Source organism: Trachypithecus francoisi, unplaced genomic scaffold, assembly GCF_009764315.1.
Source record: "Trachypithecus francoisi isolate TF-2019V2 unplaced genomic scaffold, Tfra_2.0 Lachesis_group2, whole genome shotgun sequence".
Classification (NCBI taxonomy): Eukaryota; Metazoa; Chordata; class Mammalia; order Primates; family Cercopithecidae; genus Trachypithecus; species Trachypithecus francoisi.
Genome location: NW_022681465.1, coordinates 131,253,111 through 131,278,832, shown reverse-complemented (window position 1 = coordinate 131,278,832; position 25,722 = coordinate 131,253,111). Strand labels below are relative to the sequence as shown.

The 25,722-nt window shown below is 47.1% G+C and overlaps 1 protein-coding gene across 1 annotated transcript; it reads right to left on the bottom strand.

Annotated features, from left to right (window-relative positions):
• Nucleotides 1-597: 597 nt before the first annotated feature.
• On the bottom strand, nt 598-24,019 carry C1QTNF2 (C1q and TNF related 2). Its single transcript, XM_033180398.1, has 3 exons — nt 23,733-24,019; nt 7,304-7,556; nt 598-2,620 (listed from the first exon to the last, which is right to left on the bottom strand). The coding sequence occupies exons 1-3, from the start codon at nt 23,844-23,846 to the stop codon at nt 2,007-2,009; spliced, it is 981 nt and encodes a 326-aa protein (XP_033036289.1). The 5' UTR covers nt 23,847-24,019; the 3' UTR covers nt 598-2,006.
• Between the last annotated feature and the right edge of the window lie 1,703 nt (nt 24,020-25,722).

Below are 25,722 nucleotides of genomic sequence, written 5' to 3'. Positions count from 1 at the left end.
TGCCGAGTCTTCCCCCATCATTCCCACACTCTCCCTGAGGAGTCCCTGGCAGATGCCAAGGGGACATCGGTTCAATATGGGCCAAAAAGTGGCAACCACAGAGCTCTGGGGTCCAGCCCATCTTGCTGAGTTTGGATTTATTACCTGGGCTACAAAGGGTTAAGTCAAATGCCTTCAAATGCCTATATCCCTGGGGGAAGGAAGAGGAAGAAGCAAAAGGCTCTCCTAAAAGTTGTATTTGTAAGAAAAAGAAAAGGAAAAAAGAACTGTTCACTGGCCAAAGCTGACCCCTTCCCACAGGGGTGCTGCAGGGGACCCCAACCCACACGTCAATCTGATTGGGTCAGAAAGCCTTTCCTGAATTTTTCAGACCCACCCCAATCCCAAACCATTTATGGCCCAGAGAAAATGGAGTTATTTTAAATAAACCCCATTTTACTTATGGAGATGGCCACTCCTTCCAGAACCATCCCATGCAGCTATCGCTGTCCTTGAGTATCTCTCTAGGCGGGCAGCCAGAGAAAGCTGCTAGGGAGCTGTGGCTTCAACTGAAAATTCTCTCCAGCAAATTGTTTCACGGGGCTCTCAGTACCTGCCTTTTTTTTGAGACAGTCTTATTCTGTTGCCCAGGCTGCAGTGCAGTGGCATGATCTCAGCTAACTGCAACTTCCACCTCCAAGGTTCAAGCAATTCTTCCACCTCAGCCTCCCCAGTATCTGGGATTACAGGTGCCTACCACCACACCTGTCTAATTTTTGTATTTTTTGGGATAACATTTCGCCATGTTGGCCAAGCTGGTCTTGAACTCTTGACCTCAAGTGATCCATCTGCCTCAGCCTCCCAAAGTCCTGGGATTACAGGCGTGAGCCACCACATCCGGCCAGCACCTGGCACTTTTACTGCGGCTTCTTAAGCCCTCAGATCCCTGCATACTGGAAACACCTGGGCTTGGGGTGAGATTCATTTGCGTGGGATCCATTCCTGCCATCTTAGAGCAGCGGTTCTCAGGCGTACGTGCATATCCTGGTGTATCTCATTCATTGAGAAGCGGACCTGCAAAAGATTAACTAATAATAAAGTGCTCAAGTCTGTGGCCGACTTGACTCATGCATCGAGCAGATTCAAGATGATCCGCTTATCAGTGTCATGCTCACTTTGCATTCTGATAAGCCTTTGTGAGTGGAACGAGCTCTGCCATGGCCTGGGAGGTTCTGTATTATCTTCCAGCCTCACGCCTCATGCCTTGCTTCTCAGTTCTGACGTTGGCCCCTCCCTCTTTTCTGTCAAAGTCTTTGCACTTGCAGAGTCTTTTGCTGGGAGACCTCTTTTCCGAGGCCTTTGCATTGCTTTATTTCCTTCTTTGGAATTCAGCTCAAAAATGGAACTTTTCCAGGTACTGACTTAGAGGGGTCTTAAGAGAGCCTTTGGGGAAGGGAGGTGAGAGGCTGGAAATAGCTTGTTCTTCGATCTACATGGAGGTTTCAGGGTATGCACATAAGTAAAAATTATTCACTGAGCTGTCAACTTAAAATTTGGAGAGTCACTGTATGTAAGTAAACCTAAAAAGGCAAAACAAACAAACAAACAGAAACAAATTTCCACCTCTTCCCTGTCTCCTGTTATTCCTATTACTGTCAACCATGGCATGTTCATTTCTATCCTGGCATAATATTACATTATTTGCTTGGTTATTTGTAAATTGTATCTCCTGCTAGAATGTAAGCCGTATGAGGACAGATGCTCTGCCTTGTCCACTGCTGCGCCTTTCAGAGAATAGCATAGTGCCTGTTACATAGTAGATACTTTAAAAAGAAGTGAATAAATAGATGGTTGGATGAATAAAAAGGTTTGGATTTAATGATGGGGAAAAAAAGAGGCAGAGGAGGTCAGCCTGAGGCTAGAACTGCTCACTGGACCCCCCACCCCCAGCCTACAGTTGAGGGGTCTTGCTCTGTAAGCCCAAGTCCAGAAGCTTGCTCCCTGCCTGGAGGACCACACTGGCATGTCTATACCTCGTTGGGGTCATCCTGGTCGGCATAGATTAGGAAGCCCGTAAAGAGGCTGTCTGTCCAGTAAGGGTCGTAGAAGAGCCCATTCTGCTCTGAGTAGAAGATCTGCAGCCAGACTTCGTCACCCTGCTTGAGAGCCAGGATGGTGGAGCCCGAGGCCACGTCATGGTTGCCGGTGTTGGCATCAAAGGTCCGGATGCGGTACTGGCCGTTGTGCACCAGGCCGATGGCCAGGTGCTTGTTGGCCAGCGTGATGTCATAGGTGAAGTAGTAGATCCCAGGCACGCCGCAGACGAACTTGCCGCTGGAAGCATTGTAGTGACCACCCTCGTTCATCAGAATCTTGTCAAACTTGATGGGCAGCCGCTCCCGTGGGTAGCTCTTGGTCACTGCCACCGAGAAAGCTGACTTGGTATGGCCACTGCCGCAGCTGCAGGGGCCTGGGAGGCCCGGCTCCCCCTTCTTGCCCTTAGGCCCCTTCTTGCCTGGCGTGCCATGCTTCCCGGGGGTGCCGTTGACCCCCTTGGGGCCACGGGGGCCAGCCCGCCCAATGGCCCCGGCTTTGCCCTTTGGTCCTGGTTTTCCCCGGTTACCTGTCCGGCCGGGTGGACCTGGAAGACAGAGCAGCTGATGTTATGGAGGGTCCTCACAGACCTAGGCAGAGGGGTGCTCCTTGGTGTTCCAACCTTGGAGAAGGAGTGCTTGGGTAATGGAAAGAACAAGAAGGCTTTGGAGACACATAGAAGTGGGCGTAAATCCTCATGCTAGCTATCTGGAAAATGGAAATGATGATACTTACCTTCAAAAATCACTGCGGATCAGGGCAAAAAGTTCACACCTTTTCCTTTTCCTGCCTTCTAAGGAAGGGTCTGGTCTGTCTGCCAGATCAATCCTTCCACGGGCTGTGCTGGTAATGGGTTGAGAAGAGAACTAGAAAAAGCCTCTGGATTTCAACACATTGATCTTAGTAAAATCCCTGCCTAGTGCATACAAGCCCTGCCCATGTGTACAAGGATTTTATTGTGGCATTGCTTACAATAGCAAAAAATAGGAACAACTAAATGCCCATCCAAAGGAAAATGATAAAAAAAATTATGGTCCACTCATACTGTGGATTTCTATGCAGGAGTTAAAAAAAAAAAAGAAAAGTAGAGTTACGTGTACTCTATGAAACCTTCTCTAACATATACTAAGAGGAAAGAGCAGGTGGCCAGACCTTTTATGTTAAAAGGAAGCCAGGCTGGGCATGGTGGCTCATGTCTGTAATCCCAGCACTTTGGGAAGCTGGGACTGGAGGATCGCTTAAGGCCAGGAGTTTGAGACCAGCCTGGGCAATGTAGCCAGACACTATCTCTACAAAAAATATAAAAATTAGTCAGGCATGGTGGCGTGCACCTGTAGCCCTATGTACCTGGGAGGCTGAGGTGAGAGGATCCCTTGAGCCCACGAGTTCCAGGTTACAGTGAGCTCTGATTGTGTCACTGCATTCCAGCCTGGGCAACAGAGTGAGACCTTGTCTCTAAAAAATAAAAATTAGGAAAACAAAAGGAATCCACAATGCTAAATATTTCTACACCCATTTAAACGCATAGAAGAGTGCCTGGCCTATAGCAAACATTTCCTAAATACGAGCTGGCATTCCCTGCAGAACAATTCCCCCAATTGTGTTATCCTTTAGAACGCTTTTTGATGTTTCATACTCACATTTCATAAAATGCACATTTCTCTCAATACAACATTTTTGGCTATTGATTGTATAAAATCAGTTTAGTTTATGTCCCTTCAACTCAACATTTTAAACAAAACCTATGTAGATAATGACTTGAGTTCACTGACACAAGGTTATGTCACCCATATGAACTGGGTGGTCAAGGAAGTAATGTTTCAGGCATTTTCCATCCTAACAAGTTGCTTTGTTTCTTATACGTATGTATGTAGGCATTTCACGGTGTTTTAGAGTTCTGAGTTAATCTGTAATGCATCTGAATTTTTCCTATTTTACGTAATTCGGAAATAGGTTTCCAAATAGCATTTTGTTACTGAACACTTGATTTTCAGCAACAGAGTGCTTATGTTAAATGCCTGACAATGCCCAGTATTATTAAACACATATGCAAATACACAGAAAAAGGCCAGGAAACATACACACCTAACCAATTAATAGTGGTTACCTCTGGAGGGTGAGGGGAGGATGAGAAGGGGTAGTAAGTAAGGAGGACTTTTGCTTTATGTGTATTGTTTGAATATATTACAGTGAGACTGTATTTGTATATTACTCATATAATTAAAAATAAACAAAAAGAATGGGAAAAAATAAAACTAAGAAAAGTCACAAAACTCTTGAAAAAATGAAAATAAACAAAAGGTGGGAAAAGGGGCCAAGAGAAGAGGAGTAGAGACAGAATCTTTTTTTTTTTTTTTTTAGAGATAGAGTGTCACATTGTTACCCAGGCTGGAGTGCAGTGGTGCAATCATAGCTCACTGTAACCTCAAACTCTTGGGCTCGAGTAATCCTCCTGCCTCAGCCTCCTGAGTAGCTGGGATTTCAGGCACACACCACCACGCTTGGTTAATTTTAAAATTTTTTGTAGAGATGGTGTCTCCCTATGTTGCTCAGGCTGGTCTCAAACTCCTGGCCTCCCAGTACTCCTTCCTCGGCCTCCCAAAGTGCTGAAATTACAGGCATGAGCCACCATGCAGCCCCCAAATCATTTTGACTTGGGGTTTTTGGCGGGAGACAAATAGGTAAGAAAGCTTACCGGGAAGTCCTGCCATGAACTATATAATGTGCTTTCCTCTTCATTACCTTTTATGAGAGACTTCAGGAAAAGCTGACTTTACTCTTGAAAGACTTTTCTGGAGGTGAATTTGTGTGTGTGGTGATGGGGGGCGGTTGGATGTTATCCTGAATTGGCCCCAGGGTGACAAGCTTTGTCTGGGTTATGTGTGCTGGGTTCCCAACACCACCTTCCTTGGTGTGGTGGCTTCCTTCTCTGCAGAGACTCAACACATAGCAGAAGAGATGGCCAAAGGCAGCCCCAGTACATGGTAGAACTTCCTGGTAAGCTTTATCTATTTGGGGAAAAAGTCAACAGCAGAGACTCTGTCTCTCAGGATCCATAGGCAAATCTCAGGGAAAACACTAGCTGGCCTGCTTGGAGCACATGTCCAGACCTGAGTCTGCCGTTGTGGTCAGGAAATTGGATATCATGACACCAGTGCCCAGCACGCTGGAAGACTGCCCCCCACACACACCGCCAGTCAAAGCTATGATGGTCACTTTTATACTAATCTCCTGGGGAGGAGGTACTTTTGAAGGAATTAGTTTGGTGTGGTAGGAAAAGATCTGGATTTGCAGTCAACTGTCTGTGTGTTATGTGAGCTCAATAAGTCAATTACAGGGTGCCTAACATTTATTGTATGTCTACGCTGAGACAGGTGCTTCATACACTGATTTATTTCATCTTTACCACAATCCTGTGAGACAGGTGCTATTATTATCCATATTTTAGAGATGAGGAAACCATGGTTTGGAGACAGGTTAAATAGTTTGCCAAAATCAGTGTCCAGGTTTGTTTCCAAAGTTCATGTTCTTGCAGGGATGATATTTTGCTCTCAACTGAATCACTCTGACTCTCAGTATCCTCATCTGCAACATGGCGAAAATAAGAATCCCTCCGGCACAGGATATGGGTGGTCAGATGGGCAACATGCTCAAAAGTGCTTTGTCAATATGAAAATGCCATACAAATACAAATTATTATATTTCTCTACTGCTTAAAATGTAGGCTTAGGGATGCTGCTGACACTGAAAAGTGCTTGCTGGGGTGAAAGTTTGGAGATATAAGGAATGTCACAACGGAAAGGTCTGTAGAGTATATCCATTCTGCTTGCCGTCTGCCTGGCATCCCTTCCTTTGGGGAGCTGCCGTTCACCATTTCATTTCATATGGTCCTAGCAGGGCTGTCAGTCACAATGACTCACACACACACACACACACACATACACACACACACATGCACGCAGGGGTGGCCCCATGAGCCTGCCCTGCAAACGGCGGCACCTCACCTCCTTGGTCAAGGGTATTGGTCCAGGATACACATGTGGCCAAGGAGAATTGGCTGTTCTGAGATTTGCTCTGTGGACGAAGCCAGGAAGATGTGGGCCTGAGCCCAGCAGTTGCTATTTCAGAACTTCCAGCCTTTGTGAGGATGCAACAAACACAGAGAGAAGCAGAGCCCTGACAATGATATTTGAGCTCCTGGACTCAGCTACTCCTGGAGCTCGGCTCTTGGATGTCTCAGTTTTGTTTTTTTTTTTTTGTTTTGTGTTTTGTTTTTTTTGTTTTTGTTTTTGTGTTTTTGGAGACAGGATCCCGCTCTGTTGCCCAGGCTGAAGTGCAGTGGCGCAATCTCAACTCACTCTAACCTCGGCCTCCCGGGTTCAAGCAATTCTCCTACCTCAGCCTCCAGAGTAGCTGGGATTACAGGCATGCGCCACCAGGCCTGGCTAATTTTTTGTATTTTTAGTAGAGATGGGGTTTTGCCATGTTGGCCAGGCTGGTCTTGAACTCCTGGCCTCAAGTGATCCGCCCACCTCAGCCTCCCAAAGTGCTGAGATTACAGGTGTGAGCCACCGTGCCTGGCCTGATATCTCAGTTTTATGAGCTAATACATTCCATTTGGGACTATAAATTGGGTTTCTGTCACTTGCAATCGTCAAGAGTTCTGAGTAATATTTTGGGAGATTTTTCCAAAGTCACTTAGCAACCCAAAGGTGCACCAGGGGCAGGAACACAAAATTCAATACCCATGTTCCTTTCAGAATAAACTGCTCTGAGGCTGGGCACAGTGGCCCATGCCTGTAATCTCAGCACTTTGGAAGGGCAAGGTAGATGGATCACTTGAGATCAGGAGTTTGAGACCAGCCTGGCCAACATGGTGAAACCCTATCTCTACTAAAAGAAACTCAAAAATTAGCCAGGTATGGTGGCGTCTGTAGCCCCAGCTACTCAGGAGGCTGAGGCAGGAGAATTGCTTGATCCCAGGAGGCAGTGGTTGCAGAGAGCTGAGATCACACCACTGCACTCCAGCCTGGGCAACAGAGCAAGCCTCTGTCTCAAGGTGGGGGTTGGGGGGGGGAATATATATATATATTGCTCTGTTTATAAGTAAACAGTAATCTGATTTATAATGAAGAGGATTAATACTAGTTTTATCAACTTCACGACGTCCCTCGCATGCCGGATGCTGTCAGCCAGGTGGGAACGAGAGGGGCAGGTGTAGGCCTCTTACCTTCTTCTCCGCTGTCCCCCCTGTCGCCGTCCTGTCCATCTTGGCCATCTTTGCCAGGAAAGCCCATTCGTCCCATCATTCCTGAGGGCCCTGGGGCTCCTGGGGGGCCGGGTGGGCCCTGGGGGCCAGGCAGGCTGCAGACTAGTTGAGGGGAGCCTTTCCGGAAGTCCCTGCGAGCAAAGGCGCCAAGCAGTGGGTCAGCAGCGCAGGGGAGGGCACAGGCCAAGAGCACCCAGGGGATCATGGTGGTCACCTGTGGGAGGCAAGAGAGCTGTGACAGGTGAGTGTGGCCACCAAGCTGGCCTGGGTCTGGTCAGAGGGGATGCACAGGAGGAGGCAGCTGGGATACACTCAACTGGATTTCTGTCTCTTGCTCTTTCCTGCATCACATACAAGTAGATGTGATGTGGACAGAGTCGTCATAGCTTGAGGAAGTATTTGGGTGAGTGGAGTCATTACCCAGAATACACTTTGAAGGGGTCTCGGGGGTGAGGCACTCATGATCAGACCATCATCCCCCAGAGTGGCTGAAATGGATGCAGACCTTATGACCCAGAGACTGGTGACTGGGAGAAGCTGTGAATGGAGAGAAATGATCCATGGTTTCATCCAAATCTATGGCATGAATAGAAAGTTACAGTTCTACAAGGGTAGAAATGTTTGAATTGTAGGTGACTTTGCAAGTAGTCTGCTTCTCACGGGAGACTCAGGGTTGCGCATGAGGAGGGCTGAGGATTCAGTTACTGAGTGGAGGTCAACCATCACCTGAGCGACCTTGGCAGGCCAGTAGCAGCTCCTCCCCCAGGTGCTTCCTGAGTGCCAGGCATGTGCTAAGAGCTTTCCATTCATTACTTGATCTTCACAATACCCTTAGAGAATAGATACAGGAGAGGAAGCGGAGGCTCAGAGAAGTTGAGCAATGTGTCTACATCACACTTTTCCAACCCGGGGCCTGTGGGCCGCATGCACCCCAGGATGGCTTTGAATGCAGCCCAACACAAGTTTTGTAAACTTTCTTAAAACATCATGAGATATTTTTTGCAATTTTTTTTTAAGTTCATCACCTATTGTTAATGTTAGTGTATTTTATGTGTGGCCAAAGACAATTCTTCTTCCGATGTGGCACAGGGAAGCCAAAAGACTGGACGCTCCTGGTCTACATCACGCGATGAGTAGATGGCAGGGCTAAGGTTTGAATCAGGCCATCCAGATCCAGAGCCTGTGCCCTCCTGTCCCAGGCTAGACCATGTCCTTAAGGCTGATGGCAGCAATAGCACGATCCCACCGGAGACCAGTGTGCTATACACCCAGAGGTAGCTACTCCCTGCCCTCACTATGCATACGTAGAAACTGAGACCCAGAGCAGAAATAAGCAACTTGCCCAAGATCTCTCAACAAATCAGTTCCGTTGCTTTGCAATTAACAGCCTCTCTCTCAGGAATGAAACCAGGAGGGGGAACATCCCAGGCATGGCTTCCTGCCATGGAGATAAACTATGAAATGGTAACTTGCTCTGTGACCTTAGGCAAACCCTTTTCCCTCTCTGGGCCTCAGTTTCCTCACCTGAACAACAGGGGCTGGACTAGAGCAGTGGTTCCTAAACTTCAGTGCGCATCACACTCACCTCAAGGGTTTGTTAACACACAGGTTGTTGGGCCTTATCCCCAAAGTTTCTCATTCATTAGTTCTGGGGTGAAGCTGGATCATTTGCATTTCTAATAAGTTTCCAAGCGTTGCTGTTGATGGAGGTTCAGAGACCTTGTTTTGGGAACCACTAGGGTAGATGGTCTCTAGGGTTCCTTCTAGCTGCAATGCTGAGCCTTTCAGACTTTAATCTGTTTTCTTTCCAGATACAAAGCATTGTGGGCTTCATAGTCCTCACTCAGCCTGTGGCTATCCAATCAGAGCGTTTGAGTATTAGGGGGATCCTCGGCAGCTGTGGTCTTGGTTGCACGGCAGGGGCATTGCTCAGGCATTGACCTTTGGAACTCATTTTTCCTTCCGGGCCTTCAATCTCCTTTCCCTTCAGACTCTGCTTGGCCGCTGGCTCTTGGAGAGCCTGTCCAGGATTTTTTGGCTGCCTCTGGCTGTTCCTCTCAAAAACAGGCTGACCATACTTCTCCTCCTGCCCCCTCCAGGATCTTTAACCCTGGAAACAGATGCTGAGGGGAAGGCCTGGGCTTGCAGAGAAAGGAAAATGTTCATTGCCCACATCCCAGCAGTGTGACAATCACAGGGCCCAAAATGGTCACTCCCAAAGAGCCTGCAAAAGGCCCTCATGGAAAAGATAGCTTTAAATGTCTGCCAGGCACAGAGATGCAGAGTAGTCTAGGCCCGCCCCAGTCATGAAACATCTAGAAATCCTCCTCCTGTCCTTGTACCTCCCCTCCCTTCAACTTGGAAAGAGATGAGCTGACAAGGGGAGCAGATGGCCTTGCCCGTTTCACACCTTCGCTGGGGGAGCAGGAAGAAATCTCACCTTCGAATGGAAGGGTTGCCAGGGAGTGGAGACTTCAACCAGGGGGAGGAGGAGCTCCCCTCACTGACTAAATTATAAGTAGGGAGGGGTAGGAAAAAATAAAGATGCAGTTTGACTGTATTTCTGATGTCACACTTGCTCAACCTAGGTTACATAAATAATAGTAGAGGTGGTAGGCAGATACGGCAAACATCGTGGAAACATTACATAAATGACAGGTGCTTTTGGAAAACCATGGCCTAGACACTCCCCAGGTCCTGTGAATCACCATTTCTTTCCCTTGTCTACATGATGAGGGTCTTGGAAAACTGGTTAGCCTTATTTGTGAGCTGCAGCACAACTGGGACCCCCAGAATAGCAACTGAATTTTTTTTTTTTTTTTTGAGACGGAGTCTCGCTCTGTCGCCCAGGCTGGAGTGCAGTGGCCGGATCTCAGCTCACTGCAAGCTCCGCCTCCCAGGTTTATGCCATTCTCTCGCCTCAGCCTCCCGAGTAGCTGGGACTACAGGCGCCCGCCACCTCGCCCGGCTAATTTTTTGTATTTTTTTAGTAGAGACGGGGTTTCACCGTGTTTGCCAGGATGGTCTCGATCTCCTGACCTCGTGATCCACCCGTCTCGGCCTCCCAAAGTGCTGGGATTACAGGCTTGAGCCACCGCGCAACTGAATTTTTAAAGCAGGTTCGAAATGATTTGGAAAGTTGCAGTCTACAAACATTTTGCAGTAGGGAGAGAGGGAGGAAGTGGAAGCAAGTCTTCAAGGCAGATGAGAATCCTGCAAACAGCTAGCCGAAGACAGGCAGAAAAGAGAGCCAGCCGGACGAGAGAGAGGGAGAGAAAGGGAACCATCTGTCACAGTTGACAACTCCCCTCTCTCTTCTGACCTCCATGCCCAGCCACACAGGCTCCACAAGGGGAAGGTGGATTTGCTTTCTTGCCCACAATGGCCTTGCACCAGCTTCTCTGGACAAAGAGGGAATGCCTCTCTGCAAAAGGTGGTTCAGAGCAGGCCCCAGTGCCTGGGTGGAGGGGTGTGTGTCTGAGACACACAGGGAGGAAGGGTTTTCTGAGCTGGAGCCTGAAGGCTCCTGGAGTCCCAGAGGAGTGCTGGGAGCTACAGCCAGGAAATGTTTTGGAAATAAAGGCGGGGAGACTAGATTCTAGTTCCAAACCTAGAGGAAGGGAGGGAGAGGAGAGTCTCCTTGCCTCCACAGCACCTCCAAGAAAAACAAGGCTCCAAATAGCCCTGCTCCCAGCTTGTGCCCTGCCCCATCCTCACCCCATTCTCTACACAATGGTGTGGAGAAAGCCTGGGGCAGGGTGCTTAGAGGGGCACTAAGGCCCGGAGGAATCCAGGCAGATTAACTCTTCCAGGGCCTTTCTTTATTTTTCTTTTCTTTTTAGGGATGGGGGTCTTGCTCTGTTGCCCAGGCTGGAGTGCATGGTGCAAGAGCTTACTGCAGCCTTGAACTCCTGGGCTCAAGTGATCCTCCTGCCTCAGCCTTCTGTCCCAAGTAGTTGGACCTACAGGAGTGTGCCACCACTGTCAGCTTGCACCTTTTAAATACATTTAGAATCATGAACTTGGGGAGGGCCTCAGGGAACCATCTAATCCAACCTCTTCAGTTACAGATGGGGAAACCAAGGCAGAAGCAAACCCACCTTATTACACACCTATAGTGTTCCAGGCACTGTGTGAAGCTCTGTATCTACATTTTTTTTTTCTCACTTTGTCACCCAGGCTGGAGTGCAGTGGCATGATCTCAGCTCACTGCAACCTCCACCTCTCAGGCTCAAGTGTTCCTTCCGCCTCAGCCTCCCGAGTAGCTGGGACTATAGGAGCATGCCACCATGCCCAGCTAATTTTTGTATTTTTTGTAGAAATGGGGTCTTGCCATGTCACCTGCTGGTCTTGAACTCCTGGACTCCAGCGATCCACCCATCTCAGCCTCCGAAAGTGCTGAGATTACAGGCATGAGTCACCGCATCCAGCCTGCTGCATTGTTTTATATGAAGCTTACCTAAGTCCTATGAAGCTTACTTGAGCCCTTATTGTCCCATTTTTTTTTTTTCAGAGGAAAAAACAGATGCTCCAAGAAGTGAAGTTATCTACTAAAAGTCACACAATCAGGGATTAATGGAGATGGCGTTCAAACCCATGTCTGTATGCCTCTGAAGACTGTGCTTAATCCATGCCCCTTGCTTCCTGCCCCTGCTATTTTCCCCCCATTTTATAGAAGACACTGAAACTCAGAGAGGCTAATTTACTTATGTTTACACAACTAGTTAGTGGCAGAAGTTATATCTGAACTTGGGTTTGGCTGACCCTAGTACCCAAATGCTTTCCATTATGTCAGCATTTCTTATATTTTTCCTCCTAAATATCCCACATTACAGAAAAGGCCTTGAAGCATATACCAAAACCACACACAGCCACAGAGAAATCTCTCTGATGCCCTGTATTTTATTTTACAATTTTTATACACACACTACATGACTTTGAAAATGTACAAGTGATGCTTTTTTTCTCTCTCGGGGTGCTGGAGTAAATCAATGTTTGAGCAAGACCTCCTGTCCTTTGAGAGGCCCACACTTGGATTAGACAAAGTGATGAGAAGCATGGAGGGGACAGCCTCCTGGACCCTGGGTCCCCACTATAAGCCCCTTTGGTTTGTTAATGGGGGGTGTTTCCAAGGCCTGAGCCAAAAGATCAGGGTGTCACTCCCCAAGACCCTCCAGTAGGTGCTGGCTTAAACAGCAAACATCAGAACCCCAGCCACGGCTTAAGAGGCCTCAATTGAGCTGGTTCCAGCCTCCGCCCCAACTTCAGCTCCTCCCTGGCTCCCTCAGCTCCTCTGGCCCAGCACCCCCCTCCCACCCCCACTACCTTTTCCAGGCCAAGCTCCATTCAGCCCCAAGGCGCCAGCCACTCCGCCAGTAACCTCACGGCTCCACCCTCTTGCTTTGCTGGCTCTTTATCTGCTGTATTTCAGTTTAAATGTCACTTCCTCCAGGCATTCCCTGACGTGCCCTCTCAGCCAGCGCCCCCTTTCTGCAAGCTCCCTTTACCCAGCTCTTTCCACTCACCCATATTCACTTTACTTGGTTGCCTCCCCCAGGTGTCTCCACTAAAATATAAGCTCCATGAGTACAGGGACCCCAGCTGGCCCCCTGGCCTCAAACTTCCTCACACACAGTGGATGTTCAAGAAATATTTGCTTAATTAGTAAGTGTTGGAGACATGGACTCTGCCCTCAAGAAAATCCACAGCGAAGAGAAAACCAGGCAGTGGCTGAAATCCAGAAAAGAGAGCACTGACACCTGTTGATACAAATCAGTTCTTTTTTCCTCTGCTTTTTCTAACCCAAATCAGATCAAATCCCTCCTTGCTTTTGACCCCTTACAGTACAGGGGCTAGGTCTTGCCCTCTCTGGCCTGTAGGGTGGGGCTAGCCTTGCAGAATGCCTTACATACAGCAGGCGCTCCATAGAGAGCTGTCCAATTAACCAGAAGAGAGGTAAGTATTAGTCCTTTCTCACCTTTAAAAAACAATCTCAATTCCTAAATTGTCCTTTCTGGGGGTGGGAAGGTGTTAGTTGAATATGGACGCCTTCATTAGAGCCTTCCTGCTAAAGGGATAAAAAATATTAGTTGGTTAAACCCCAGAAATAGAATCATGGGTTGCTAAACTCGGACGAGTTCTTTTTATTTTTATTTTTATTTTTTATTTTTTGAGATGGAGTCTCGCTCTGTTGCCAGGCTGGAGTGCAGTGGCACAATTTCGGCTCACTGCAACCTCCGCCTGCTGGGTTCAAGCAATTCTTCTGCCCCAGCCTCCCAAGTAGCTGGGACTACAGGCACATGCCACCATGCCCGGCTAATTTTTCGTATTTTTAGTAGAGACTGGGTTTCACTATGCTGGCCAGGCTGGTCTCGAACTCCTGACCTCGTGATCTGCCTGCCTCACCTCAAAGTATTAGGATTACAGGCGTGAGCCACCGACCCTGGCCGAACATGGATGAGTTCTTAAATCTGGCTTCTCATCTCTCTGTTAAGTAGCTAATGATTCACCAATACACATGTTCTAGAAAAGCACTAGGAGCTAAAGTGCCACAGCCTGAGTCTACTGTCAGGGAAGTCTTCCTCCTGGCCCACAGGACATGGCCCCCTGGTTTATTCCCAAGGACCCTCTGACCAGACTGTGATGTGAGAAGGGCCAGAAGTGGGGCTGTGGGCCTCTCACTGATCCTTCCTGAATGTCTGCCAGTAGAAGTTCCAGGAATACTTGTCTTGAGCAAGCCCGCTAGGCCTGGGTACTGAACAATCTCCCCTTGCAGATTGGAAGATGTAAATTACGCTCAAATAAATCTGACCTGTTGGTGATCAGGTTTTGACACACTGACAGGTAGGAGTGGCATTTAACTCCATGGTTAAGAGCCACGGAACACCCAGCACTTGGTTCCCTCAACTATGCAATGAAAATGATAGTATACCTACCTCAGGGAGTTTGTGTGAGAAATGAGTGAAGGAACGCGTTCAAAGATTCTATCTAGTCCAGTGTTTGACACTGTAAAAGTTCCATGATTGGAAAAAACTGTGCCTAAAATGCCCCCAATCCTTCACCTCCTCTGGGAAGCCCTCAGGTAGCTGCCAGTCTCATCCTTCAAGTCTCAGGTCTCCTGTCATCTCCTCAGAGGGGCCTGCCCTGATCATGTGATCCAAAGCATTCCACCCACCCTGCATATGCTCTTATTCCATCCTGTTCTTTCAAGGCATCTGGCCCAATTTGTGATTATGCATTTGTTTGTTTCTTGACTTGTTAACTGTCTGGCTCTTTCCCTGGAATGGAAGGTCCAGGAAAGCATGGGCCCTGCGTGTTGCTCTCAGTTGGGCTGCCGGAGCCTAGCGCAGCACCTGCATAGAGTAAATACTCAACACACAGCTGTTGAACAACCTTGAATGAACTGGCCACTCTTACAGAGACAGGAATGATCCAGGGTGGTCACAGGAGGAAAATTCCAGGCAGCAGTTTGACATGACTAGAGGCTATATAGGCCGATAAGACCCTGAAAAACAGGGTGTGGACCAAGCTGGCTAAGACCCACTGGACCCAACGTAGTGATGGATTTGATCGAGATTTCACCCAGGACCTCTTTATACGCTTGTTCATGTACTCAATCACACATCCACCAGTGCCACGACAGCTCCGAGAACACTCATATTTGGTGTAGAAATGGGTGGCACCACAGTTCCGGGAAATCTCCACCTTTTTCCAGGAATTTTCATGAATATTCCACCTGTTGGTTAAAGAAACCCGTAAAGATAGAAACCCCAAACCCCTCTGCCCAACTCCCTCTTGAGAATGCCCACAGCCCCCTTTCCTGAGTGTGTACTTTTTCCCCTTGCAATAAGTCACCATAATTTCACAATTTTCTAACTCATCCTTGAATTCCTTCTTGAGATGGTGTCAAGAGCCTGGACACTGGCTGGGGTTGAGGTCCCACTGGCATTTGAGGACCTCCCCAGCCCACCAGTATTATTACAATTTATAAAGCAAGGGGATCACAAGGGTCTCAATAAAAGTGTGGATGACAAAGCCTCACTTGGCCACTGAGGAAAACTCAGTGCAATGACTGGGCTTGGATTCTGAAGACCGGGGTCCCAGTCCTAGTTTTGTAACTTACTAATCATGTGACTGTGAAAAAGTCATTTCATCTTATCTGGGCCTTCATTTCCTTACCTGTAAAATGGACATATTAACATTTGCCCAGTCTGCCTTACAGGGTTATTCAGAGAATCAAAAAAGATAGTGGATTTGAAAACAAAACATGATACAAAAGTTAGAGCCGTATTTAAAACTGTAATTGTCACTAGTTGCAACTGAACTAAGGGATCATAGTCCTGAACTCCCACTGGGAGCCCCTGGAGTGTTTCAGGGGAGACCTCATCCTGGGTGGAAGAGGACACCCAAATCTCGCCCAGCAGGGCAATTCTCCCTGTGTTTGGTGTTAAAAGGGACAAGGCTTGCTTGCAGATGAAGCTTGCTGAAAATCCGCTTTGATGGGAGAATAGAATATTATAATAAAAAACATTCCACGCCCTCCCCGAATTCCAGGAAGTAAATTGGAAACAGTCCTCTCCAGCTTCTCTGAAAAGCTAAAGAGATCTTTGGAGGGAAAAAGCGGCTGGCTGCTGCTCCTCACACAGTGCTCACGAAATGTCCCCTCTCTCCAGATCTCAGGATCAGTGTCCATTTGGAAACTGTCCAGAATCCAGAGTCTAAATACAGAGGCTTCAAAGTTGTGGGGCCCACTTGCCAGGATGCCTCAGAAAATATTTCATCTGCTATTTTCTCTCTTTCTCTCTCCTCATTTCTGGCTCAGCCAAGAAAATGAGATCCAAGGACACATCATGATCTAACAAGGCCTTGGAAGCCAGGGGTTTGTCTCAGCAAGAATTCTTGAAAGCACACAGGAAATCAGCTCATGTGTTAAAGCTGAATACTTATACCTTCTAATATATACACTCCCAGCCTTTACAAAACGACAAATGTGGTGCATAACGTGGTGGGCAGTGGAGCCCACCCCCGGGGCCCTGGCCTGCTGCACCTCTGAGCCTCAGCTGCCTCCTCTGCACAATGAGGGCAAGAGTCAGGCTCTGGAGTGGCCGAAGACAAAGCCATCAAGCTTTGGCATTGTCTACAGCTGTTTTCTGCCGCATGGAGACCAAGGACTGCCGTGGGAGAGAAGAATGCAGCAGCTGTGAGAGATGTGAGGGGGAGAGAAGGCGGCTGAGGGTGTTCACATCCCCGTATCGCATCCCCAGGGCCCGTCTCCACGTGCCTGACCACAGCAGTGGGGGAGTAGGTGTGAGCAGCTTGGCCCAATAGGAAAATGATGCAAGTCACACGTGTCAGTTTGTGTGAGAAATGAGTGAAGGAGTCTTGTAGTCACATTAAAAAAGTAAAAAAGAAGCAGGTGAAATTGATTTCAATGCTATTTAGCCCATTATTTCCCAAATATCATCATTTCAACATGTAATCACCATAAAATTATTAATGAGACATTGTACATTCTTAGTACTAAGTCTTTGAAGCCTAGTGATGTATTTCATACTTGCAGCGGATCTCAAATCAGACTGGAGCATTTCAAGTCTTCAATAGCCGCATGCTGGCTTCTACAACAGCTCCAGCATAGCTGTGTGGGTTCAGATGCCATGAACTAGCTGTAGTACCTTCACACGTTATTTAATCTCTCCCCTTCAGTCTCCTCCTCTCCAACATGAACACGATTATAATAGAACCTACCTTAGACAGTTGTTATGAGAATTTAATGTTTCTAGAATAAGACCTGGCATATGGCAAGAGGTATAAAAGCATTAGCTTCTATTATTTTATTATTTCTTACCCTTCCAAAAATCAAACAAGGTAATGGATGTTGAATGTGATGATACAAATTTTAAGACCTTGTTTAAAATTGTAATTGCCGCTAACTGCAGTTGAACTAACAAAAACCAGTCCTGATCTGCCACCCTCCCTGAGTCCTGCATGCATTTCAGGTAGAGACTCTGGTAGCTTCTTATAAACTCCCATTTTCACTTGAGTTAGTTTGAGTTATGGCTCTGTCAGGTGCCACCAAAAAAAAAGTCCTAGGGAGGCTGAGACTTTGTTCCTGCCCTGCTGTTTCTGCTCTGAGGGAAGGATGGGGTGTTGCCTTGGCTTCACAACTTTGAGCCACCTGGCGTGTCCGTGCTCCATAATACAGAGACCAGGGAAGAAGCGGGATGGTGCTTACCTCATCAAGTGACAGGGTCAAATGGGATATCAGGTGTGCATGTGTGCATGATACTGTGGCCTGGCACATGGATAACCAATAAATAGTATGGTTTATTATTATTGCCTTTGAGGCCAGACACTGGGGATTTGGAGGTGAAAAGATGTAGTTGCTGCTCCTGTAGGGCCCACTCTGATCCCTAGAACTTCCTGGGCAGGTTATAACGATCTGCTTACCTGAGCATCCAGCTGGCATACCTGTGTGACCAGGAAAAAAGAGCCTCACTCTCCTTTTCCTTTGTAATAGGCGCCCAATGGCATCTAGATATAACAGCATCCAAGACCAGGCAGGCAGCAGGGGAAGGAAATTTTGGGGTTAGACAATAATCCCTGGGAATGATATAAAAGGGACTACAAGATCTAAGAACTGAGGGAGAGAAACAAATTCTGAACTTTGAAGATGTCAGGGAGAAAAGGCTAAGTTTTCCTTGACTTTTCTGGGTGGGCCCAAGAACTTTCATGGAGTCATTTCTGGTCAGGCCTTGATGGGCGTTCAGAGTAACCCTAAAGTTCTGATACAGGGCCGGGCACAATGGCTCACATCCAGAATACTGGTATTTTGGGAGGCTGAGGTGGGGGATCACTTGAAGACAGGAGTTCGAGACCAGTCTGGCCAAAAAGTGAGACCGTCTGGGCAACAAAGTGAGACCCCCTCTCCCCTCACCCCACCAGCTCTACAAAGAAAAAAAAATCAGATACAGGTCTACCCTTGGAGAAGCATGAGCTGGTCTGGTGGTTAAGTCATTTTCCAGCTGTTTGACCTTGGGCAAGTTATTTAATCTCTCTAGGTCTCAGTTTCTTTGTCTGTAAAATGAGAAAAATAATAATGTATGGTCTTATTTGAATTTGAATATTTATTGTTTCACTTTATGTGTGAAATCTGAAATAACCCCAATTTTCCCAAGTGAAAAGTTGTCAAGAATCTTGTAAGGCAGTGTGAATTGTAAATTGTAAACTGTGTTTATGCTATAGCCACATAATAGCACTGTCCTAACAGGTAATCAGAAATACCTACCATTCTTCAGCAGGTGAGCTATTTTTTTTTAACTTTTTAAAAATTTCCACAGTTTATTGGGGAACAGGTGGTGTTTGGTTACATGAGTAAGTTCTTTAGTGGTGATTTGTGAGATTTTGGTGCACCCATCACCCGAGCAGTATACACTGTATCCTATTTGTAGTCTTTCATCCCTCACCCCCCTTTCACCCTTTCCCCTGAAGTCCCCAAAGTCCACTGTGTCATTCTTATGTCTTTGCATCCTCATAGCTTAGCTCCCACTTATGAGTGAGAACATATGATGTTTGGTTTTCCATTCAGCAGGTGAGCTTTTAATGACACCAGTTTTGAATTATTTGCGGTCTTTAGGAATGCCTCCCTCAAGTGATTTGACTGCTCACACCTCCCTTATAGAGTAATTGTGAATATTGAATGAGATAATGCAGCAACAAGCCCACAGTAAGCACTCAGTAACAGTCGTGATTTTTGATACAATAATCATTCCTGAGAACAAAGAGAGAGACGATGTCATGGGAGAAGGTTGTCACACTCATGAGAATAAACAAGCAGACCTGGGTAGACCTGGGTCTGCTGTTTCCCCATCCGTAAAGTGGCTGTAATAGTGACCCTGTGAGGAGCTGAACATTTGCAAACTTTGGCATCAATGGCGATGAAGGCAGTTATAATGGCTGATGTGATTTTATAGCTTGGCATGAAAGCAAAGAGGTACAGGATTTCTACAGGTATGCCCTACTTTAAACAAGATTGTAAAATTCAAATTTAGTCATTCAATGATTAGCTTTTAACTTTTTGTTAATATTACAATGTGTAGGCTGAGTGCAGCGGCTCATGCCTGTAATCCCAGCACTTTTGGAGGCCAAAGCAGGTGAATTGCCTGAGCCCAGGAGTTCGAGACCAGCCTGGACAACATGGCAAAACCTCGTCTCTACAAAATCTACGAAAATTAGCTGGGCATTGTGGTGCCTGCCTGTAGTCCCAGTGACTTGGGAGGCTAAGGGGGGAAAATCGCTTGAGCCCAGGAGGCAGAGGCTGCAGTGAGCAGAGATAGTGCCACTGCACTTCAACCTGGGCAACAGAGCAAGACATTGTCAAAAAAAAAAAAAAAAAAAAAGAGAGAATAAACAACGTGCAGACTGGCTGAGAAGAATTAAAAAGCTATGGAACATGCCCCTGCCACTGAGGAAATTAGAGCCTAGACAAACAGGGATCAATTGGCGTTATCAGTGTCCTCACGTGGATCACAGACTACTCTGTACTTTTTGTTTTGGGTTTTTAATTGGAAATTGTTGCCAATGTAAAACTTGGGAGGTTTTATATTAATATCGACGTTTGCAGCTTTTCTTGAGCAGCAGAAGGATCTGGGCAGCACTGAGCCTGCATTTACGCAGGTCACCAGGTAGCTGCCCCTTGAGACAAGGTATTACAGGCTGACTTGTGTCTCCCAAGAATTCGCACCCTGAAGTCCTAACTCTCAGATTCTCAGGATGGGACTGCATTTAGAGATAGAACCTTAAAAATGGTAACCAAGGTAAAATGAGTCATATGGGTAGGCCCTAATCCAGTATGAGTGGTGTTGTTATATGAAGAGGAGATCAGGACACAGACATACACAGAGTGACAACCATGTGAAGACACAGCAGATCATGGCCACCTGCAAGCCACAGAGAGAGGACTCAGAAGAAACCAACACTCAGACACCTTGATGACCGGCTTCCAGCCTCTAGGGATCGTGAGAAATAAATGTCTATTGTTGCATGTCCCCAGACTGTGGTATTGTCATGGTGCCCCACGCTGACTAGGACAGACAGCCTGTGTTCTAGAGTGTTCACAGTCCTCACCACTCCCAAATATCATGCATCCCATTCCCATACACATTGCGCACAGCTCCTGTCAGTATCTGGGTTTGCAACCCCTAACCTAGAGGAAAAGAGTAATGATTCTCCATGTATGTTGTGTGTTCTTATTTCAAAGTTTTGATGTTCATATCTCCCTTAATTCTCCCCACACTTCTAAGAGGCTGATACTGTCATCTCCACTTGGCAGAAGAGAAAACAGAGCTCAGAAAAGGGAAAAATTACTTTTCCTAGGTCAAAGTTTGGGTGGAACTCAGTCCTGCTGGCTAGGGGCCCAGAGCTCAAGATCCTCTACCATGGCCCCTCAGCTAACAGGGGAGTTACTAACAGGGCAGTGATGTGTATGCACATGTGTATGTGTGTTACAGGAGTAAGCCACTTAATAGAAGTGAACAAATCCACGGGAAGGTTATTTGCTTGAATAAATATTTGGCACAGAATTCCTTTCAAAAGAAAAGCTAGAATGGGCCGGGCGCGGTGGCTCATGCCTGTAATCCCAGCTTTTTGGGAGGCCGAGGTGGGCGGATCACGAGGTCAGGAGTTCGAGACCAGTCTGGCCAATATGGTGAAACCCCGTCTCTACTAAAAATACAAAAATTAGCTGGTTGTGGTGGCGTGCACCTGTAGTCCCAGCTACTCAGGAGGCTGAGGCAGAAGAATTGCTTGAACCCAGGAGGCGGAGATGGCAGTGAGCCGAGATCGTGCCACTGCACTCCAGCCTGGGCGACAGAGCAAGACTCCATCTCAAAAAAAAAAAAAAAAAAAAAGAAAAGCTAAAATAGAATGTAACTAATAGAAGTTTGATTTACTCAAGAGTTCATTTCATAGAGGCAAATTAAGGTTGGCAGGTCTTTGACCTGGAAGAAGGAGTGGGTGAAGCTGTGGGTGTGGAGAGGGACTCTGTTACCCCACAGTGAACATTCAGGAGTAGGACGCATCAGTGATTGAGACAGCAAGAGATCAGTAGGGTCAGGATAAGAGAAGGAATAGAGAGACAGGGGAGAAGAATAGGGAGATTTGCGGAGAAAAAAGTGACATCTTGGAGAACTTGCTGAATATTCGATGGAGACAGAGTGGCTTCAAAGATGACTCCAGCCTTGTGAAAAATAATCTCAGTTCATCCATACAATGACACACTATGACACCATTAGAAGAACAAAGTAGGCCTGTATATGTAGATATGTAAACATGGCGAAGACACACTGTTAAGTGAAAAAAGCAAGTTGTACCATGGAATGTAAAGTATGCTTCTCTTTGAGTTTAAAAAAAAAAAGAACCAGCACAAATATAGAGTATATATATGTACAGAAGGGTTGGGGAAATACTTTCTGAAAAGATACGAAATCTTGTTAAAGGGGTTACCTTTCAGAATTGGGAGGGAGTGTGTAGGCTTTTACTTTTCTCTTTCTAACTTTTGAACTGTTCGAATTTCCTGTGATGAGCATTGTTACTTTTATAACATTTAAAACAAAAGGTAACTCTAAGGTTTAAGGATTGGAAGACAGGTAAGTGTGGTATCCCTGCTAGGAGACGGGGAGAAGTCAGACATTTGGGAGGAAACAAATTCTGCAGTGAATCTGATGTGTTACAATGAAGGGCTGTAGTGATGCTTGGAAATGTGTGGAAAGTCTGAGGATCGGGCAGTTGAAAGCAGGAGTAATTGATATAATTACTCCAGATGACAGAATAAATTAGAGAATGGTGCAGAGGGAAGGCAAAAATAAGGATGTGAGAGGACAGATTTTTTTTTTTTTTTTTTTTTTTTTGAGGCGGAGTCTCGCTCTGTCGCCCGGACTGGAGTGCAGTGGCCGGATCTCAGCTCACTGCAAGCTCCGTCTCCCAGGTTTACGCCATTCTCCTGCCTCAGCCTCCTGAGTAGCTGGGACTACAGGCGCCCGCCACCTCGCCCGGCTAGTTTTTTTGTATTTTTAGAGACGGGGTTTCACCGTGTTAGCCAGGATGGTCTCGATCTCCTGACCTCGTGATCCGCCCGTCTCGGCCTCCCAAAGAGGACAGATTTTTTTTTTTTTTTTTTTTTGAGACGGAGTCTCGCTCTGTCGCCCAGGCTGGAGCGCAGTGGCCGGATCTCAGCTCACTGCAAGCTCCGCCTCCCGGGTTCACGCCATTCTCCTGCCTCAGCCTCCCGAGTAGCTGGGACTACAGGCGCCCGCCACCTCGCCCGGCTAGGTTTTTGTATTTTTTAGTAGAGACGGGGTTTCACAGTGTTAGCCAGGATGGTCTCGATCTCCTGACCTCGTGATCCGCCCGCCTCGGCCTCCCAAAGTGCTGGGATGGAGGACAGATTTTTAACAATGCTAACTGAGCACCAGCCTTGGGTTGCCTTATGTAGGACATTGTCTTTCTATTACTGCTACTTCAGCATGGTGGAAACACAGGGTCTCTGAGAAAAGGCCAGTCGAAGGAAGGGACCGCTGCAGGCTTCCAAGCAGGGCAGTTTTGTGGTCAAGGAGCAGAGGAGGATCACAATGAGGTAGTGCAAGGGACTCATGGTGTCAGAGGAGAGACCTGGGCTGGGAGAGTATTAGCTGAAAAGCGAGGTCCCAGAATGCGGCAGCAGCAGTGGGGATGGAGAAGTAAGGACAAAGCATATTAAGACAAGTAGTTTAGGCAGGGAAGGAGAGTGAAGAGAGTCAAGAAGCATTGGGTACAAATCTCTGCCTGCCGTTCAATACCTTTTGAGCTCAGTTTGCCAGTCTGTATCATATATTTAAATAAATGTGAAAATTAAATGAAATAATGCATTCAGTAAATGTTAACTGTGATTGTTAGCTCGGGTATTGGACTCAGATTTACCAGACTTCAAGTCCCTTTTTCATCAGTTACTAGCTGTGCAACCCTGTCCAAATCATTAATGTCTCTGAGCCCAGTTCCTCTTTTGTAGACGGGGATAATCTGTTGTCATGAAAATGAAAGAGCACAAGTAAAGTGCCGGCAGGACTTGGCACAAAGTAGGCGCTCAATAAATGGCAGAGCTACGGGTATTACTATTGTAACGGGTAAACCACTGCGCACAGAGCCTGGCACACAGTAAGGACTCAAAATATGTTAATTTGTGTTATAATACAGAAGACAGAAGTCGAGAGGCAGGAATGCGGGAGCTGCCCAACCCGCAATAAAGGCGCGCTGGCAGCTCTCCCGCCTTCCGCATCCTGCCCCGCCCGCAGCAGTGCGAGTCCTCCTCCTCCCCGCGCGCACTTGCCGCCCCCGCCCGACCGCGGTGCGGGCCACTCACCCTCGCGGCTGCCCGCCACGTCCAGGGGCGTCCGGAGCAAAGAAGCTCTCGGCGGGGCTCCGCGTCCCGGCTTCGTCGGCGGCAGCAGCCGGGCCGAGCGCCGGCCCCAGGCATAGTTTTCCCATCCCGTCATGGGCGGGAGAGCCTTCCTCCCGGTCACGTGGGCTGGCCCGCAGCGCAGCATTCTCTTTTTAGCAGCTGTTTGGAAAAAACTTGCAGTGCTGATGACAATTCGGGTGTGTCGATGCATCTCTGCGTGGGTAGAGCTTGTTAGTGTATTTGGAGGTTTTGTGCACCGGAGTGATCAGAGTGATTGTTTCCCACGCGTTTGCAAAGGTGTGGATGGACTTGAGTGTGATGATAAATCATATGGATGTGTTTAGTTGTGTGTGTGCATAAGTGCGTTTATCCACATTTTTCATCAGGGCTGTTCGGTGTATGCACACATGCATGCACATGTCCAAGATGGCAGCTTGGTGTACAACTGAGTGCACATCAGCGGCTGGATGTACACGATAGTGGCTAGACATCTGTATGTGGGGTGCATGTTTAATTGTGTGTATGACTGTGCAGTGGCTCATTCTGTGTTGATCTGTATGCATGCCTTGGTGTGGATTTTGTCCAGATGTGAGTGTGCACATACACACTAGTGTGGGTGAGTGCCCTGTGTCCCAGCTCTCATTTCTCTCCTCCCCAGAAGGTGAGGATTCACTGGCCTCACTCGCTCTCTGACCCAACCTCAAGTCATTGAGAGACTTATGGAGGGTCTCAACTCCCAGGATAGACAAAGCAATCCTGTGTAGGAATCAAGCAGGCACTGGAGGAAAGGAAATCCTCCAAGGCCTAGCTTTCACTTCTCCCTGTTCCTTCCACTGCTCTCTTCCACTAGCTACCCATATTTCGCTCCATGGCCAGAGCATCTGGTTAACAGCTGGTGACACAAAATTTATAGTCAGAATTTTAATACAGATATGCATTTGAATTCTAATGTTGGAACCACTGCCTTAATCAAGTCAGATAACCTCACAGATGATGTTTCATTTTCTAAAAAATTGGGAGAATATTACCTGCACTGCCTTTACCCCAAAGTTGGAACACTAACTCATAAAGATGTTTGGTAAGCCATTGAACTATGTAGGAAATTATTACTAATACTACCTAAACACCATTTGAAAATGAAAGTTTGTAGGCTCAACAAACATTCATTCAACAAATGTTTGATAGGCATCCATTATGTGTCAGTCCCCAAGCAAGGTGCTGGGGATATAGAGGGAAACAAATAGGCTTGATGCCTACCCTCATGAAACTTAAGAGTCCTCCAGCTGGGGATGACACAAGTGGTTACAAGTGAAATGAGTGTTATAGAAAACAAAAACTTAAAGTATAAACTGGGCAGTAAGGGGAAGGCCTGGGAAAGTGATGTTTCAGGTGAACCCTGAGAGATCAGTGCGACTTATCTGAATGTAGGGGAAGTGTGACCTTAGAAAATGAAGGAATGATAACATGTGGAGTTTAGGGTGTTGATACACAGATGCCTGGAAAGGAAACTTCTATCCACTGCCCCTTGGGTCAGATGTGTCAGCAATCAGAAAGTTGAGGAAACTGCTTAAAATGCCTGGAAGTCATTCAGAATCTAAAGGGCTCAGGAAAGCCCCTCTCCTAGGGTAGAGTGGTAATATCTGTGTATTATCCATGCGGCTCCATTATGACAGAGGTTGAAATCACTGGCATGCTCTCATTGGTTAGAAAAAAAAAAGGTTAATGAAAAGTATAAGAAAGGCAGTGGTGCTATACCTGGCAGTGTGAAACATTTAGTAAACACTACTGACTGAATGAATGGGGGCAAATGTTTTCCCAACTTTTGAAGGATACCTGGAACCTAGGTTTCCTAAAGCCTAGCAGAGTTCCTGGGTCCTTGTCCCACGGTTCCTTGCAGTGCTGATGGCTTCATGTAGCAGGCAATCCAAAATACTTCTGAAGTGGCAGTTCT

Coding starts and splice junctions, on each gene's coding strand:
- C1QTNF2 (XM_033180398.1), bottom strand. CDS start 23,846: ATGCCTGGGGCCGGCGCTCGGCCCGGCTGCTGCCGCCGACGAAGCCGG. Junction 7,557..23,732: donor CGTGGCGGGCAGCCGCGAGG/GTGAGTGGCCCG, acceptor TGCCTCCCACAG/GTGACCACCATGATCCCCTG. Junction 2,621..7,303: donor GGGGGACAGCGGAGAAGAAG/GTAAGAGGCCTA, acceptor TCTGTCTTCCAG/GTCCACCCGGCCGGACAGGT.